Source organism: Rhea pennata, chromosome 1, assembly GCF_028389875.1.
Source record: "Rhea pennata isolate bPtePen1 chromosome 1, bPtePen1.pri, whole genome shotgun sequence".
Lineage (NCBI taxonomy): Eukaryota > Metazoa > Chordata > Aves > Rheiformes > Rheidae > Rhea > Rhea pennata.
Window position 1 is genome coordinate 94,215,802 of NC_084663.1, and position 18,471 is coordinate 94,234,272.

The 18,471-nt window shown below is 40.3% G+C and overlaps 1 protein-coding gene across 3 annotated transcripts in view; it reads left to right on the forward strand.

Moving 5' to 3' along the window:
- Window positions 1-18,471, forward strand: part of ST3GAL6 (ST3 beta-galactoside alpha-2,3-sialyltransferase 6) — a 42,262-nt gene that overhangs the window by 2,654 nt on the left and 21,137 nt on the right. For 2 of the 3 annotated variants that reach the window (XM_062595783.1, XM_062595801.1), the window contains exons 2-4: window positions 13,790-13,889; window positions 14,627-14,695; window positions 15,873-15,950. In XM_062595783.1, coding sequence (XP_062451767.1) covers window positions 13,801-13,889; window positions 14,627-14,695; window positions 15,873-15,950 — 236 coding nt within the window. In that variant the 5' untranslated portion in view covers window positions 13,790-13,800. Of the gene's footprint in view, window positions 1-796; window positions 911-13,789; window positions 13,890-14,626; window positions 14,696-15,872; window positions 15,951-18,471 lie in introns of all 3 variants that reach the window. The other variant, XM_062595792.1, reaches the window with a different exon arrangement.

An 18,471-nucleotide genomic window follows, 5' to 3' on the forward strand; every position in this document is an offset into this window, starting at 1 on the left:
TTCAGCTAATCAGTTAAAAAGTGCACTGCATAATTAAAAAGAGTTACATTTATAAAATTTGTAACCCCTGGCTTGTGTTCAAATGATTTGCTTATCAATTACACTAACTTTATGAAGAAGCTAGTAAAGAACATTGGGAAATTACTTTATGAAGTAACTGACTCTAGAGGGGTTTTTTGTCTTTCTGAGTTTAGTTCCTACCAGTTTATTCAGAAAACCAAAAGTGCAGAAACAAAATAAAATATTCCTGGTCTTCCCCTCTAATCCGTTTTCTCTTATTTCCATTTTTGCAATGTTACACATGACTAGTTTTGTACCTATTCATAGTCTTCTGAGGAAATTGGAATAGAACTTCTCATTTTACTCATTTTTGTGGATTTCTTTGTATATTAAGTTTTTCTTTCGTCCTCCTGCTACAGGAGAACCTACAAATTCAGCTTTTCTTGATGTGTGTTGAGGTGGAGAATAAAATGTGATGTGCAAATTGTTTCTTTTTTAAGTCACCTTTCAATGCTTTATTGAAACTAATTTGCTTTCACTTTATGTTTCAGCTGCTGTGATTACTGATATAGTAGATGATATTTGTGCAGATAGCTTGAAAAACTGAAAAGAGATGGGCATTGGCTAGTGTTTGCTGTGCAGTAAAAACAGAGAACAAATAGCTTGAATGCAGTATCACTACTTTGGAAAATTACTTTGAATAAATGTGGGTACAGAATGTGATAGAATACTTTTGCAGCAATGCTTCCTTCTCTGTTCTGTGTCTGTCATCTTAAATTACCACATCCTTTTAAAGTTCATTTTGCTAGGGTAGCTCATCATTGTTTAGAAGACGGTCATTCTTCTGTCCTGAAGGCAAACTGAAGCCCTCCTGTCTCAGCTGGAAGACCCTTTACACCACTGTTACAAAGTAAATGAATTTTGAAGTGTTGCTGTGATACCCTGCACCCTGTGTTTGCATGCAACCGTTCCATGTTGCATCTGCTCCCAGGCCCTAGCAGCAGCAGAAAAACTGGAGTACATTGTACTGGAGCTGTTCTTTACATTCCTGCATCCACGGGGAGCCAGGAGGAAGAAAACAAAAACTTGAATAACCCCCATTTGCCCTGGCTGGGGAGAGAAGGCTGGAAATTTTGAAAAGCCACAAAAGTGATCCTCCCCTCTATTACGAATGCAGGAATGGAATAACCAAAGAGCTGGTTTTAAGAACAGACAGGAATGAAATGAAGTTCAGACTTAATAAATTAAACTCTCTTAATTTACAAAACAGGTTTCCATTCCCATAATATGGAAATTGCTTTCTTTTGAGCCATTAGCCAGTAGAAAATTTTATTGATAAAGTGGGTGGCAAGCAGTCTTAGATATCCACAGACTCTTCAACTTACTAGACAAGATGGAAACACTAAAAAGATCAGCTGCTGCAAAGCTCCGAGAAGTTCTTTGTTAGCCCAAATCTGCAGGCAGATGCTTTCCTAGTACTGCAGTGGCTGGGCGCTGCTTTCTTTCACTGCTGCTTTTCAGAGCCCTGTGACTGGTAGTGAAATTAAAATGGTGTGAGGGGAATGTCATCAGCTGCACTGTTGCAGAGATGGGCAGTGAACTATGCATGTGACAGTGGGAATACAATTACAAGAAGTGTGTGTGTGTGTATTAGTGTGAAAACATCGAGTGTGCACGGGAGGAGGAATCCCTTTCCCAGGCTGAAAAAGGAACTGAGACTGTACTTACTGCCACTATCTTTCTTTTTATTCATTTATTTTTTCTTTCCTAGTGTAAGTTTTGAGTATGTGCTACTCTCCTGGGCAGCTAATTATTGCTGCTCTCTGTGTTGTGCTGATACAGTTTTTGTGCCATGACATGAGAGTCATGGATCCGTTAAAGGGAAGGAGGAAGGACAGAAGTGCACAGGTCTTCCTCTGATGAAACACGAGGGGAGAGGAAATAGTAGTGTCTGTGTGTGTGCGTGGTGGTGGGGGGAGGTTCCCACAGTGAGGAGAGGGGAAGGTGCATGGCTGCCTCAGAAGTGTTGGTGCTGAATGAAACCACAGCCTTACTCATCTTTTGGTAGTTAAAATAGGTATTTCCTGTTTCTTTGAAGTTCTCCAACCTGCCTGTCTACCACCTCCACCAGTGTCATGCCTGAGCACCCTGGAAACACTATCACCATGATCTTCACAGCACTTCAGATAGCCTGAAGTTGATGTGTAGGATTGAGACTAGGAGCAGAGTTAGGGATGGAGATGGGAGAGACCCTGTAGGGCCTGTTTGAACACAAAATTTGCACAAGATTAAACGGAGGCATAATATGAAATCCACTTGGTGAAGTGCCAGGGCAAGTTAGGATTTGTCCATATTGGTGAATACATCCAAAGCTTGCTAGCATGTGGTAGCTAGTCTTGACTGTGTCCCTTGTGTAGGCAAGTTACTGTCTTTTCATTCAGTTAGCTGAGAAAAGCCTCTGTTTCAAGGGAAATGTTTATGGTGAGGAAAAACTACAGCTAGCTCTGCTTGCCCACATGTTTTGCAATGTTTAATGAAATAAGATGACAGTTACTGGCCTCGCTTGAGAATTTGGGATGCCATATAGGCCTGTCCTTCCCCCCCATGCTTTCATAACCAGCCATGACAGTTTTAATTTCTGGTTCTCAAAAAGTCAAAGGCCTCAGAGCTGCATTTGTAGTGAAGTGCACCATGGTTCAACAGCACTGATAAAACAGTAACACTGGAGCAATTGAAATGGAATAGCTATTTTCCTTCCATGGTTCTTCTGTGCTTGCGGCATGCTGTAGTTGATTTACAATGTGAGACAGCAGTTCTTAGATGGCTTAGCCCCAAACTAGCTTTTGTATTAGTTTGGAGATTTTTTTCAAATCCAAATTGAGAATGTCATTTTGAGTTTTTTTGGAAAGAATAGTGAAGTGAAATAGAAAACGCATCTCATTCTTCAGATTGCACAGAGAGTATTTCTATTATAAACACTCCATCAGATGATGTCAGAGTCTGACTTTAAAAGTTGGACAAGTGAAGACAGATAACATTTTTATCTGATAAGCAGCTGAAAAGTATATTTAAAATGTTTAACTTAAGGGAACTTGGTTTTGGAAATGTGAAAACTTAAATGTTTGTGCCAGGCTATTCAAAGTTTTATTTCATTTTTTATGTCCAGAAGTTCTAATGTTATCTCTGGAGCACACAATTCTATGACAAACAGGAATAATGAAACACATGAAACCCAGTTTCTGATGTCTTTCCTCCATGTAGATTTTCTGATGTTCAATGAAAGATGAGCTTATAAGGCTTCTTTGTTCTACATGGCTGCCTATTGAGTTTCACAAAAATTGTGGCGATCTCAACTATATTAGAACCCTAATATCCTGTCCAATTTGACTGAAGTTAGCTAAAAGGATTCAGAAGTCCTATAGGAACGCATATACAGAGTATAATTGTGTAAATCTCATTCTATGCTAAGCATTTGCAATCTAATAGAGCAAAAAGCCTTTTATTTTACTGCATTTTATGTTCTAATGGAGTTCTGCGGATTCTGCAGAATGAATCACCATCTTGGTAGGGCATGCTGTTTCTGGATTTGGTGTGGTCAGGGTAGCAAGGAAAAGAAATCCGTGTCTTGCTCTAGAGGATTTCCACTTTATCTCAAAGCGGTATCAAACCTGGTATCCCTGCTGTAATTTTGGTTAGTTTGGTTACAGGGGCAGCAGATCTGTGCTAAAAGGAATTCATCGTCCTGTGGTGACTCAAAGCAAGGTGAGCCTGATGATGTCCTGGGGCTCTGTTGTGAGTAATCCTCAGTAAGAGGAGCTACATGCACATACAGCCCTGGGCAGCGGCTGGCACTTAGCAAAGCCTCAGTGAGGGGAGGGACAGCTAATTTGTCTGGGAATACTACAGTCTTTCTGCAAAATCAGCAACCCCTTTTCATATCTTGTAGCATTTAATGACTTTTGAGACTGAGAATCAAGCAGCAGAGATTGACACTGTGGTTCACCTAGAGCAAAGCAAGCTTGCCTGGGGAAGTCACAGGTGGGGGTGGTGCCCGTAGCGGAGGATTTGCGCAGAAGGGGCTATCTGAACCATGCCTGCCTTGCAGAGTCCCTCACCAGGAATGCTAACCTCGCGCCACACTCACTCCTCACTCTTGGCAGGACCAGTAGGTATTTTAGTCAGTGCAGAAAACATCAGTGGGACGGCTGTTGGGACATTAAACTCCAGATTGCATGGATGGGGTAAAATACAGCTTTCGAGTCCCCTCAATCTTGGGAGTGACCATCCTCTTCAACAGCAGCAACAGCAAAACGGTGACACGTTCATTTTTGGTTTGAGCTGGATTGTGTTAACCTTCAGCGAGAGCTGAGTCATTAAAAAAAAAAGGCATCTCTGTAGAGCACTGCGAAAAGCACTGAAGCTTTCCCAGCATTCCCTGCTGACTAATTTAGGCAGCTTTCCACTCAGACAGATGGCAATTGGAGATTAAATCAGAGATAATTAGCTTTCCTCATGTTTAGGTATGGAAACTATAGTGCATAACTCAGGGCTGTGGATTCCTCTACAGGAGGCACACATCTAAAAGTTAGCATTCCCATACAGACTGTCGTACCATCAATTGATATTTCTGGATCTTTGCAGATGTAACGCAGAAACATTGAAGTGAATTTGTGCAAGCTTTTCCATGGGAAGGAGCACTGTTCTGAGTTTCCTTATAACAACTAATACATTTGCATTGTGAAGCACTCTGTTTTTTTGTCTTTTAGTCAGCACCTTTATCCTGGGAGTTTTATTGTTTATTTGATTTCAGTTTTCATTTAAGGAAATACAATTAATATTACCCTGAATGTTCAGATCCAATAGATTTACATCTCTGTTCCCCTGGAGAAATTCACTGCTTTACAAATCTGTTATTTCTTTGAAAATAGTAATGAATGTGGTAAGATGTGGATGGATTTTATTCTGACAGATGTAAGCTGACTGGCAGTCTTTCCCATTCAGAGAAGAAGGTATCAGTTAGGAGGACTTGACATATTGCATTAAATGAATTAGATTTTCAACTATGCTGTGTCTCTAGTAGCTTGTGATATCTTCAGAAGTAGTACTGTTTTGGATATTGTGTGATAATTTTTCCTATATTCACACGTAGAAAAGTGAAACGAAGTATGAAAAGCATTTAGGGGATCAGATAAAGGCTCTCCTGCTACCTGTACAACAGTTCTTTGTTAGCTCAGGAACACTTCACGTGCACAGTGCGGTTCTCAGCAACAAAGCTGCTCATTAGAGCTTTTCTTATGTATTTTTACCTGTAAATAGTCTGGATTTTTTTTTTTTTTTTAGCTTCAGTGCTAAGATAGTGAAGCTATAAAGGTTTTTCAAAAACAACCTTGATATTTACAATATTTGAACTTTTCCAATCCGCACTGTCACTTTGGATTTAGCTTTCTACTAGTAGTTAGTAGTAAAGTTATGTATACTGGTTGATTTTTCAAGATCCAGAAGCAATGTGAACATACTTGTTGCAATGCTGAGTTGAGAGCACTGGAAACTGAAGGCATTAATGTTATCAGAGAAGCTGCTCAAACTTCTGTTCATGTCCTGCAGCTTTATATTGCCCCTGAGCTGGCAGCACTAGTGACCTAGGAGATTTCCAAGACTTAGTGGTAGTGTAGTAGCGTGGGGTAAGTGTTGCCACTTATCTCATTATTTTTCTTTATATTTTTTTCTTTTTCTTTCCTTTTTGCCTCCCCTCCTTCAATGAATTTAGCTTTACAGTTTTTGATGACTTGTTTTGCTACATTCCTGAGAATTTAAGAGCTCTCTATGCATGCACAAATCACAGCAGACTGACTTGCAGAATCTGCTTTGGGGAGTAAATTTTATCTCAAGCGGCTTGTTTTTCCTGTGTTTTTTTTTTTTTCATGTCAGTTCTTGAGAAAATGTAGGGAGCAGCACAGCAGAAATCAACATTTCACTGATAGTGAGCATACACATGCAAAGCATGTCTGTAGTCAGAGCCTCAAACAGTATTTAAACAGAAATCAAACAGTTCAGTGTTGCACACTGGTAGGAACATGTTCTCACCTATTTGCTGGCCCATTTATTTCACCCAAATCTGCACATTGATGATGAGTTGTTGTTCTTCTTTCTTTTTAGTCCCCATAGTAAAAAATAATAATAAAAAAATCAAGAATGGGATTTGTGGCATCAAATAACCAAGTCATTGTGTATTTGGTCCTATTCCTGACTGGAACTTGCAGATGTTAGTGTGAAAACTAGCCTTTCTTTAAAAAAAAAAAAGAGAGAGAGAAAAAAAAGGCACCTGTGTCTCCTTAGGGCCAAATTCCAAAACCAGTACACATCTGGATTTGTGCTGTTGTGACTGAGCAAGGGATTAGTCTGTCTGATTTACTTCAGATTTACTGCTGATACAGATGAGCATTTCACACTCCAGGTGCTGGTATTGAGGCAGGTGAATTAGTACTCTCAGCTACCTCTTAAAAAAAAAGAAGAAGAAAAAGAAAAAGAAGCAAAAGAACAAAATCAGGGCTCTCAGAGGGGGAAAAATCCTGCTTCATTTTTTTTTTTAATGTGGTTTATTTTAACCTTGGACTAAGATTGTATATATGTTTCTTTACTTTCCTCAAGCTGACTGGCAGATTTAGTTGCATAATTCCCAGTCATTTTTTGTGACATCTAAGATTAAATCAGCAGCTCCAAATCTGCCAGAGCTGGATGTTTTGATATCTTAGGCATTATTAAAAGGCATAAAGTGTGCCCTGTTTTGAGGTGAACTTGTTAGGGCTGTAGTGAGTATTTGCATATAATGCAGATATAATTCTCTGGTTGGTCTTTCTTAATTTATTTTGCTTGATCATGACTTGTGGGAAAAAAAATCCAGTGAGCTGATACGATTTATGCCTGAATACTGTTGAAACCTGACTAACTTGGCTATTTCTAGCCTCTGTTTCCTTCCATCTTTTTCCATCCTTTCTCTCTGGGAGTCCTTGGAGGGGTTGTTCGTTTGGCCTTGAGCCGTGAACAAAGAACAATAAATGATCCTCTAGTGGGATGCATATCTTTCCATTAATTGCTTCCTGTTTTCTCAAGCATGGTGTAGCATGTCTCTCAAGGGGGGCTGGAACAAATCAATTCAAACCCAGGATGCCATATTCCTTTCAGGAAGAGCAGCTGCCTTAAGCTGACAGAAACTTTTTCAATTTTGCACGCCAATGTATGGAGAGAAAACGACTTGAACTCTGATTTCCAGAACATGTTGCATGACCTGTTTATATTCCAGTCTTTCTGGAAGAAGAGCCGAAGGGAGAGGGAAAAGCACAGGCTGAGAAGGAATGCTACTGGCACCACAGTATGTGGGAGGAGACTGTAATCCTATGGATTTATCTATTCTCTGTGTATTTGTTCTATCACGTATTCTACGGGCACCTACGATGTGTAATTTATAAATAGCAGTATAGCTTAGGCTGGTTAAAGCTTTAAAGGTTAAGCTAGGAGAGTACTGCAGGGCTGGAGGAAACCTTCCTATTAAGGCTGTGTTACCGGTGGGTATTTTTGTTGTTTTGGGGATCTGGAGTTTGTTTTTTTTTTTCCTTGCCTTTTTTTTTCTCATTTGCATTTGCTTCAACTGAAACTTGGCCAGCTGAGGAAGCAGAACTATATATGTTCAGCTCGTAAGTGCTGTGGCCTTTGCATACACGGGCTGGCTTTTGGTGAAAGCTGCAGTAGCTGCTTCTGTACCCCTTGGCGGTTCTGTCGCTTCAGCCACGGCAGTGGCTGCTGGGCTGTGTTCAAGTGTGGGGCGGGAAGGAAAGTGAAGCATGTCTGCGGGAGGCCTGCGGAGGGACAGGACGGGGAAAGCATATAAAATTGCCTGTTCCTGACTTCTGGGCTGCTTTGGAGAATTTGGTCACTTCCTGCTTGTTCTGTTCTGGAAGTATAAACAGGCAAGAAGCTCAGACCATGGACTTGCTCCTATTCTTGTTCCTAATTATAGGCAAGGTTTCTGCACATTGGTGATACTTAGAAAGTACTGGTTAGATCAGAGTCCAGTAGCTATTATTTTTCCTTTTCCCTTCCAAGCCACAAGCTGGATTTGAATCTACCCAGGACTGCCTTTTAAATTCAAGTTAGCAGTGTTTTAACCGTACTACAAAAGAAAAATAAAATGTGGCATGTGTTGGAAAGAGCCCCAAGCCATTTCAGAATTTTAGAAAATACTGTTTTCTTTCTTAGAGGGGAAAAATTAATTAAAACCAGCATCTGCCAGCTGAAAACTATCAAGCCAGCCATTTTCTTTACTTGTGTAGTATGTCAATAGCACGCTACAAAGTGTGCTGTCACCTCAGGCTGGTGCCAGGCATCCATGCGGTACTATGGTGCACTAAGCCAAAATATTAGCTCAGATCTCAAGGGTGGCTTAGCAATCCTGTTCCCCCACAATGGAGATAACACGTTCTGCCTCTCAGCAGGGCTAACTAACTCAGCATCACTCCACTGCTTCTAATATTGTTTCTGTTTGAGGGCTTTTTCAGCGATACTTAAAGCCCAGGCTCCACTACATTTTGCACATCAGTGCTTTCAGGCAGGATACGCTGACTAACGCTTTGCACTGTTGTTTTTCATCCATATAGCAAGTATTTGGTATCAGTAAACATGACTTTGAATTTTGCATTAGTAGACCCAGAAGTGATATGTCTGTGAAACAGAGCACATCATAATTTGTAGTATCTCTGAGCACTGGCTGGCAGCAGTTTTTGCAGCCAGAAGGAGATTCAGCTGTAATAGATAAAAGATACAAAAAGCTTGTAGTAGCTGACAGAGGCTTGCATTCCTGCATCATCTTGCTATCCAAATAAGAGTCTGCAGAGTGCATGCAAACTTTTTCTTTCTTCTGGCTTATTCCTTGTTATTGTTTCTGTTCCTGCCCCCACTACAGGGCACATGTAAAAGCTGCTGGGTACCCAGGCAGAGGGAAGAGAAGTGAGAAAGGTACTACATCACTGATCAGGTTGTGTTGGGCTACATAAATAGGAGGAAAGACACGCTGAAACTCTGAAGAGCTTAGCTGGGTAAAGATTTGGCCAGAGCAAACTTCAAGAACAGGACTAACTGCTTCATGATCTGCGTGTGGTGTGAGGGCAGGTTGTAAAGAAATCTTTTCAATTTAAGAAGCTGCTAAATTACTACTTCCTAAGCAAATTACTGTTGCCAGAGTCTCAGATACATAGTTTTAATTCAGGGCCACTTCACTAGCTATCTACCTTCCTCATTTAATTTTACTATTTCTGAGGACTTCTGTTTCTTAGTAAACTGATGTTGAAAGCAGCACTGGAAATGATGAAAAACTTAATTAAAAAGTGTGTGAGGAGAAGGCACTAAAATGACTTGATCACTTAAATACAGTTAAGACTCTACTGAGTGCTGTTGTGTGTCTGACACAGCATTTGCTTCCTGAAAAAGAAGAGGGAGAATGAACTGTGCTGCACGTGCTTAGGATAGTTAGCAAGAACTGGGAAAACTAATGACACACTGTGTATCATTTCAGTAGAAGAAACACATGTACGTGTGTCACGATGTGCCCACATTTTGGCAGCTTAGCTTGAGAAATATCATGACAGTGACATTCACTTCTGCTCATCATCTTGCTGCATAGTTGTTCCAAAAGAGACATACTATATCCTGATCAAAAGGAAGCAGTATTGCAGGACTGGCAATCACAAATACAGTCCCACAAAGCAGTAAATATGTCTTAAAAATCGTATTATTAAAAAAAAAAACTTTTTAGAAGGTTTTATGTTTTTCTTTTTTTTCCTCTGGCCTTTAAATTTCAAGGTCCACTGAAAGCACATTTTTCAAGCTCACTTCCCCTTCATCACCAGGTCTGTAAGGGCCAGGAACTTGAGGTCTGAGTAAGATGAAATTTTCATGCTGTCAGTTAGTTGGCAGCAGCAAAAGGTTAAAGAAAAACTGTCACAAGAATAGGTGTGGAGCTGAAATTGTTTTAAGATGAGTAGTATTTAATTTAGTAATAACCCCTTTTTAGTTAAATATTTACTTTAGTAATACCCAAAGGTGCTTTACAAAATAAATAAGACAGCTGGCAAAACCTCCTACATTGTATTATTAACAATCAAATTTTAAGCATGAGAAGAAAAGGAAGGTGAGCAAGCATTAAGAGGAGGAAAAAGGGTGATTATAGTGCGGTCAGGTGATTGCCCAATCCATCAGCTGGAGCTCCCAGCGCAACTGTTTTCTGTAAGAAGGCTACTCCAACCCCAAGTGCAAGGTGAAAGATAAACGGAGGCTGAGAGGGATTTGGTCTCATCACTGGATCTCCGCAGCGGGTTGGTGGGAGCGGGGAGGCCCTGCTGCCCGGGGGAGATGCCGGCTGCTCTCGCAGATCTTCCACTGCTGTCGCAGAGTCGGGGCTTGCCTAATTCTAAATCTGCCTGCAGTAGGCTGCCGAGCTGAACAGCCCAAGTTAGTTTAGATCCGTACTACTGAACGACCGTGATTATTTTCGCAACACTCAGGCATCCAGCTGCTTGCTTACTTTCAGAAAATTAACCAGTGTATGCAAAGAATGCCAGATGTTGGCGGGTTTGGTTTCTTTTCGGTTTCTGTCCTGTGTGTCACTGTAGGCTATTTAGAAAGAGGAGGAAACTTGGTAGCTGAGTTCCTGCTTTGTACTTCTTATTTTACTTAAACCCGATCGACCTTGGCCTAGCAGCACCATGACCTCTGTCAGCGAGGTGGTTTGGCTTAAATCAAGGTGCTGGGGTTTGTGTTATGATAAATAAACTGGAGCGTGACTGTCACTTCACATCTGAACCCTGTCTTCTCAGTTGCTTATTTTCTTGCATCTCTAAGTATGGGAATTTTCCAGTGTAATAGTTGCATCGTAGGAGTTTTTGTTTTTATTTAATTAACTTTCTATGCCTTTCAGCTATTCTAGGGAGAGGAAGGGAGAACTGGAAAATGCTGTCACTGGTAAAAATACACCCATAATTTCTTCAGTAAATAAGAAATACATCTGTTCATTAAAACAGCTTTTAAAAAAAGCTTTTACTACAAAGAACACCTTTTATGACTGCAAAGTACTCTTCGAAGCACTAAATGTAGTCAGACAGTGGGGCATTAGATTGTGAGAAGACACTTGTATCATTAAAGACCATTTTGTGTACAGCACAGCTGAGTTAGGTCCACCGTTCGTGATACTAGGTTATCATATGTGTGCCACACTGAATGTCCTGCGTAAGGTATTGACAATCATTAAAGATTATAATTGATTTTGCAGGTGCAATGGATAGTGTTGTAAATACCTTACAACAGTAGAAATTAGGAAAATGTTTTTTTCTTTTTGGAAAAAAAGAAAAATGTTTTTTGGCAAAAAACATTTTCTTGTTTGTTTTCCCCCCTAAAACCTTTATGGGCTGCTTTTCCTTCTCTTTACTCTGTGTTTTTTTGTTGATGTTTGTTGTTGGTGGTGTTTTTGTTTTTTAACTTGGTCTGACTCTTCAGCAGGATTCTCTTAGTGGAGCTTTGGCAACTGATTAAATTACTGATTTTTTTTCTGACAGCGTAAAATGGTAGTTTGACAGCTTTATCTGAAAGAGCTGATTCATTGTCTTCTGTTGATTTAACTGACATTTACATTGAATTAGGGAGTAAAATGTGGGCTATCTCCATTCTATGCTTTACTCCCTAATTCAATCAATGTAAATTTTATACTTCTTCATTTTCACTTCAGTGTTGTATTTTAGCAATCTTTTGCACAGTCATTAAAAATACAAGGAAATGAAAACATAGGGAAAATGTTCTTTCTCAAGTGAATCACCCAATCACTGATACTTGACTAGACCTTATGAGTGAGTTATTTGTAATGTTCCTGAGATTTTAAGGAAAGATTTTTATAAAATTATTCCAGAAACTCATGATTTGCTCTGAAAGTAGAGAATGGCTATCAAAAAATTGTGGTGAGGAATCAAGGGAGTTCAAACTGTAAGAAAGACAGTGTCATTTCCCAATGAGGGAGGAAAGGTTGCAGCTGGACTAGTTGCCTCCTATGGGTACTTCACCCAAACAGAGCAGGATGGTCTGGATTGGTATGCTTAAAATCGACAGATTACAGCTTGTTCATTGTGTGGCTTCATTACTGGTAGAGGATGTTATAAAACCCTAGCTCTGACCCTACAATTAAATTTATGCAGAGGATATTGAAATAAAGAACTGTGGAAGTGGTTGGCCTGTTGCATGCATCTCACTGTAACAAATGGATATTTCTTCAGGGTCGAAGCATGTGAGAGCTGCAATAGTTTGCTTTATAACTTTCAATAACCACAGAGAGCTGCGTTTTGTTCTTTCTTGGCCTTTAATACAAGGTATGGTGTTAAGATGCTACTAGTATAAAGCATATTGTTGTAAATCACTTGCTATATCTATCTTGAAGACTGAGATTTTTGTGCCTTGTGGCCATCTGTTTTCCTGCAGGTTTGAGATAACAGCAACTCTAAATATTCTAAAAAGCCATATGGAATTAAAAAAGAAAAAGGGGGGGACATAAAGCCAAAGGCCTTCATCTTGGAAAACTGAGCAGTACATTTGTTCTCATATGGGCTTGTTTCTGCTGGAGAACTGTTTGTTACCTTCTCTTTAAAAATACGTGTCCACAAGTGGGTAAACATGCATTGTGTGCTCCTAGTAGAGCCTGCTTACCACCATAGGGAGAGAAATGAAAATAATGGAAGGCTATAGCTCTCCAGTAAATTTCCACAGTAATTTGTGGCCAGAATGGCTATTTTGGACTTTCGGAAGGTTAAGTTAACAACAGTTCGTTCATAGCTACTGAAAGAGCAGCTCAGTGTGTTAGATGTGAGCAATGCAAAACTGTTGCTTTTTCCCCAGCAAGTTGTGCCAGATGCTGTAGTTCAGTGTTTCTCTGGTTTTGTTTCATTAAGCCGTGCAATGAGGTGAAAACTCTGAAAAACAAACACTCTACCTGCTGTTTCTCCAGAAGTTAGTAAATTCTTAAGTGCTTTCCACAGGTTGGGTCTTGACTCCTCTTCCTCGCTTTGTGAAGCTTCCAAATAGCATGCTTCTTTCAACTGAGCCATGAGGTCTGTGTCAGGAGTTGGAGTCTGAATGAGACATCAGAGCATAAGCAGACAGCTTCGGTGAAGCTTTGAATGACCAAAACCAAACTTTCAGAATATTCAGTAGTCCTAAAAAAGCCACTAGCAATTTGTGGCAGACCTATACCCTATTCTGCTGCAGTGGCATCTTCCTACCCCAAAACATGCATCCTTGTTTAACCATGTAATTATGGAAATTGATAGTGGATTCAATAAAAAAAAGAAGAGAAGAGCAGGTATTCCTAAAGGCCAACTTCTGGCCTTTAGGCTAGACCAACAGACAACGAAACCAAGAAACTGTTTTTTTGGGGTTGTCAGTGAAAGAGTTTCTTATCTTTGCCTCTGTAAGAGACTGCATCTCTCTAAACTTACTAGAGAAAACCTAAAGCAAGCCTTTGCCATATTTCTCTTCTATCATGAAGAATATGCATGTGCATGAGGTGCAAAGGAATGCAGTGTTCAGCTCCTGTGACAGAGACTTTGTGTGACCCAGTGAAAGAAATCAAACTGGAATGATCCCCAGTCAAATTTGTGGTGATGGAGAGTGGCAGTAATAATGGTAATTTCCTTTCCTAGATGAAATTCACTTTAAAATAATAACTTATATTTGTATTTCTTATTTCTTTCTTATATTTCAGGTCTACCAGTCATGAAACGAATCCTTCTATTTTTCATCCTGGCTGCTGCTGTTATGTATGGTATACTTCATGGAAATTTGTGGAGGAATAACATCTACTGGTATGGTGATGTGCCATTCATTTATAGTGCTAATACCCTCATGACCCTCATCTGTGGCCCCTAGTCACTGTGTTACTGAACATGTTTACTAGTGATCAGTGGAACTGATTACTACAGTGGGGTTTGTTTTGCACCATGAGGAATGGATGTAATCATTCTGCTCTAACATCCTTTCTCCCTTTCTTTTGTTTAAGTTTTAAATCTAGCAGCCAATTTGAGTTAGTTGTATTGAGAAGTCAGGACCTCAAAGATAGGATGTTCCTTTGAATTTCCTGAAAACAGGTCTCCAAGTGAAGAGAAAGATCTTATTTTTGTGACTCCCTGCTCCCCACCCCTGCACTGTGGTGTGTTCAGTGTGAGCTCACTCCCTTTAATGTCTGATAATCGACTTAGGAGAGATCTGCCTCATGCATGAGAATATCTGCAGGTGGAGCTGGCACCTTCTGATGTGCTGAAATTTATTGAGGCAAATTGCTGGGAGGTGAGACTTGGCTATCTCCAGTGCTCACCTAAAAATTCCAGGTGCTTAAAGAAGTTGAGATTTCACTGGCTTTTGCACAGCTGTGACCAGGGCTGACAGTGTGTTTGTATTATGAAGGTGATAGTGATAGCTTTTAAAGGAAGTGATTGATTTGCCTTTATTTGTCTCATTTATAGCATACAACTGATATTAATGGTTCTCCATTTTGGCTTCTGCTTGTAGCAAAACTCAGTGTTACCAATTTCGCCTTTTTCAGGATTAGCTTTTATGGACAGACTTCTTCTGTGAAGGTTCCTTCTTCCTATGAGGCTAGTGGAGTTACTCAGTAAGTTCAGCAGTTGAGTGTTTTTGTGTTTCTTTTTTTTGGGGGGGAGGGGGTTGGGGTTGGGGTTTTTTTCGGTTGTTTATTGGGCAGGAGGGAGTGAGTGAGTTAGCCAAACATTTCCAGTGTTTGGCTAATATTTATGGCAACTTACAGTGACTGTCTGTAACAAGCAAGGAATTGTTGGAAGGGCATTTGTTAACAATCTCCAAACGTCTGCAATTCTGAGGTCTACCTGAACAAAATTAGCAGAGCTACAAGGACAAAGTTTGTACTTAATAAATCAGAGGTGCATTTCACTTGTATGTGATGTGCAAATGCTTGCATAAGTAGATCTTGTCCTAGTAAATTCCTTATATTTCTTATATAAAAAATTTATATGCAGGTCTCCATTCTCTCTGAAGCAGCTCTGAAAAATGTTGTTTGCGAGACTGATGCTAGAAAACAATTAACTGTTCAGCTGATACATGTCACAGGGTGCTTTCTCAGTATCAATATTCACATGAGAAGTTGAGGTTACCAAAATCAATTAACTTTAATGATCTGTTTGGCTTGTGGCTCTAATGCAGTGGTTTCATCCTTCTGTTCTTAATGCAGCCCAGATGCAAGTATTGCTCAAACTGAACTTTACCCTCCCTCCCAGGCTTCATGTTTCTTCTTAAATGAGCTCAAGTGCTAAAGCAGGGATGTGCTTAGAAGTGTAAGTCTTGGCCCTCTGGCCTTATTATGAGAGGAATGACTTATCTCCAAAGAATCTCGCTTTCTTCAATTATTCTGTGTGGTGCTCTCTGCTCCACTCTCCAGAAAGAGTCCCCACTCATCTCTAAGGAGCCCTGGTGACACCTGTCTAGTAGGGCTGCAGGGCTGAGTCAGCAGAAGGCTTCTGCTTCTCTGGAGGTGGCCCTCACATCTAACCTCTGCTTTTATCTGCTGTGATAGTTGCACAGCAAGGAAAGTTACAGACCTCTTGGAGCAGCACTGTGAAATAAAAGCCATATTAGTAAAAGGAATCAAACTGCAACCAGAAAGATCTGCCTTTGTAATACAAAGGCAATCATGAAAATTTGGCATGGCAGTAAGTCAGTAATCAACTTACTAATTTTGTTTGTCCAAGTTTCCCCGGCTTATTGATGCTCCATATTTCAGTTTTTGCTATTTCTTTGAAATTCTTCTCCTGCAGGTTACCACCCACAGCTGTGGAAAGAAAGAATGCACTGGACACGTGTCTTTTGAAACCATCATTTGAATCTTTACTGGGGTGAGTCCTGTGTGAGAAGGTGGGAAGAAGGGAAAGCTTGTGCCAATTTAAGGAGAACTGTTGATTATTTACATGTTCTGGACTGTTTCACACTTTGATTCACCTCAATAAGTGCAGTTCTTGGGCTTGGGTTCATTGCTGCTTTTCTTGGTTCTGGCAACACAAACTGTTCAGCTTGCCATTCTCTAGCACCTGGGCAATACAACACAATTAGTTCGACATGCTCGTATATGCAGTGAACAAACAAATATTTTATCTTCAGATATGGCAACTAGTAACACTGAAGTTATTTCTTGATTAAAATACAAGCCCTAATCCTCCTCCACCCATTATTTTCTTGTAAAAGAAGGCTTAATGTCCAAGACAAAAACTCAGTTGTTCTGTGACTGAATTTGGAAATAAGAAAGAGCTTAAGATTTCTGATAGCTTAGCATTTCTGTAGCATCCAGAGACCAGAGAAGTTCTGAAAATGTTCTCAGTTGTCTGGAAAGAAGTGTGAATACATCCAAATACACCCAGCCTTTAATGAAATAAGATTTCCTCCTTACCCCCTTCTTAATGAATCAACATTTGAGATTGTTCATGGTTTGCTTTTCTGGTAGTGCTTTTGAATTGTGTGTGTAGGTGTTCTTTGCCTTAAGATACTTGTAGGAAGCATCCTTTTTAAACAAGCAGGAAGCTGGAAAAAAAGAATAGCTCCCACCCAAAATGTAGGAGATGCCTGGTCACAGAAGTGCATCCAAGATGTGTGTGAGGAAATGCTAAGAGTTTTCCATATTAGAAGCATGTGTATTAGATGAGAGAGATTAAGGAACTGTCACAGGAACAGAAGCAGATAGGCTTTATTGTTGGCTTTGTGTTTTATCTGAGCAAACACTGAGAATGGCCCTGAGAAAAACTTAGGAAGATGTTCAAACCAAGTCCTGGCTAAAGGAGGCTTAAAGTTCTAAGCAAAGGCACCATTTCTTCTTTGTTTGGTCCTTTTTGTGTACAAGATAGCAAGACTTTGACTCAGTCTTGTTACTATTTCAACAAATGTGCAAGGATCTCTTGTTTCTCCATCTTCCCAAAGCAGTTCTACAGCTCTAGTCCCCAAGTTTTAGTCACCAAAGAGTATCACCTCTCTGAGGTCTAGGTCTCTTGTTCATAAAGCGGGGCCACGCTGACTCCTTGTGAGGCATAGAGGGTAGCCCTGCTCCTATGCAAAGGAGCAGAAATGGTCTCAGAGATGAGCAGCAGGAAAGAGGTAGGTGCAGAGGGAGGACTGCATCTCATGCCTATTTGCATAGCTCCTTTATGGGGGTAGTTTGCCAGAGCCGAAGGTCTGGTCTGTGCACTTTGGTAATAGCCTGGGGTGGTTGAAAGGATTTGTAACCTGACAGAATCATTTACTGGAAAGGAACCAGAGCTAGAATTAAGAATCCCTTTGCAGTAGGTAAATTATTTATTATAGCTAAGCTTACCAGCTGCTTCTGAACAGCAAGGCAAGCTATTAAATTTAATAAGGATGTTTAGTGCCTGATGTCTCAGTAACTCAGCAAGTCTCATTTCATTAACCTATAGCCCAGTTCTTGATTCTTTTTTGCTGTTAGTATCTGCTGAACATACTGAGCTTAATGAGTGAGACATTTGATTTGTGAAACTGTGAGAGGGAGGTTGTTTCTTTTACAGCTATTAATATTCTTAATGGAGCAACGGGTCATGTGCCAGCTGTGTGTGTTTATGGTCAACACTCTAGGTTTTTCCTTGTGACCACACACTTCTGTGTTAGCATTTTAATCTAAGACATAATATGCGAGATCAGTGCAAAGTCAGACAGTTCAGTGATGAGGTGAAGCCAAGGGCATGGTAGCATGTGACAGAACTGGAGCTGCTGTTTGTTCATTCAGCTTGACTTGGCAGATACAGCAACAGAGCCCCTTCCCTGAGGTGAAATAACCCTTGGCTGTGGGTACTGCCTTTGCAAGAAACAAGTGACTTGTTCTATCTTGACGTGGGTAAGGTGTGAGGTGTTGGGGCTCCAGATTGCAGGAGGAACACCCTTCTGAGGCATATGCCCTCATGATCCCTATGTGCCACATTTCTGATCGCAGACCAGTGCATATGGACTGGATTTTTTTTTCTTTTTTTTCAGACAAAGCTAATCCAGAAGGTGCATGGCAGGGGCACATCTGATGTGGTGCAGCTGCTATCGGGTGTTTAGCCAGTGGGACAGTACTAGAGTTAGTCCAAAATAAAACCCATGAAGTGTGTGTGACATGGACATGAGATCCTCACATGGTTTTGCTTTATGGATCTGCTTCTGTCACCCCAACCTACCTACTAATGTTAACACAGCTGTAAAAAGCCACTTGTTTGGAATGGGAGCACTTCTCAAACATGCTGAAGTCCTCAGGAGATGATATTCCAAATTGAAACACACAGTTTCAAATCCCATTCTGATTTATGTTATTACCATATATAATAAATTTTAATTTTCTTTACTGCCTCTTTTTTTTTTCTCACCATGAATATTTATTTT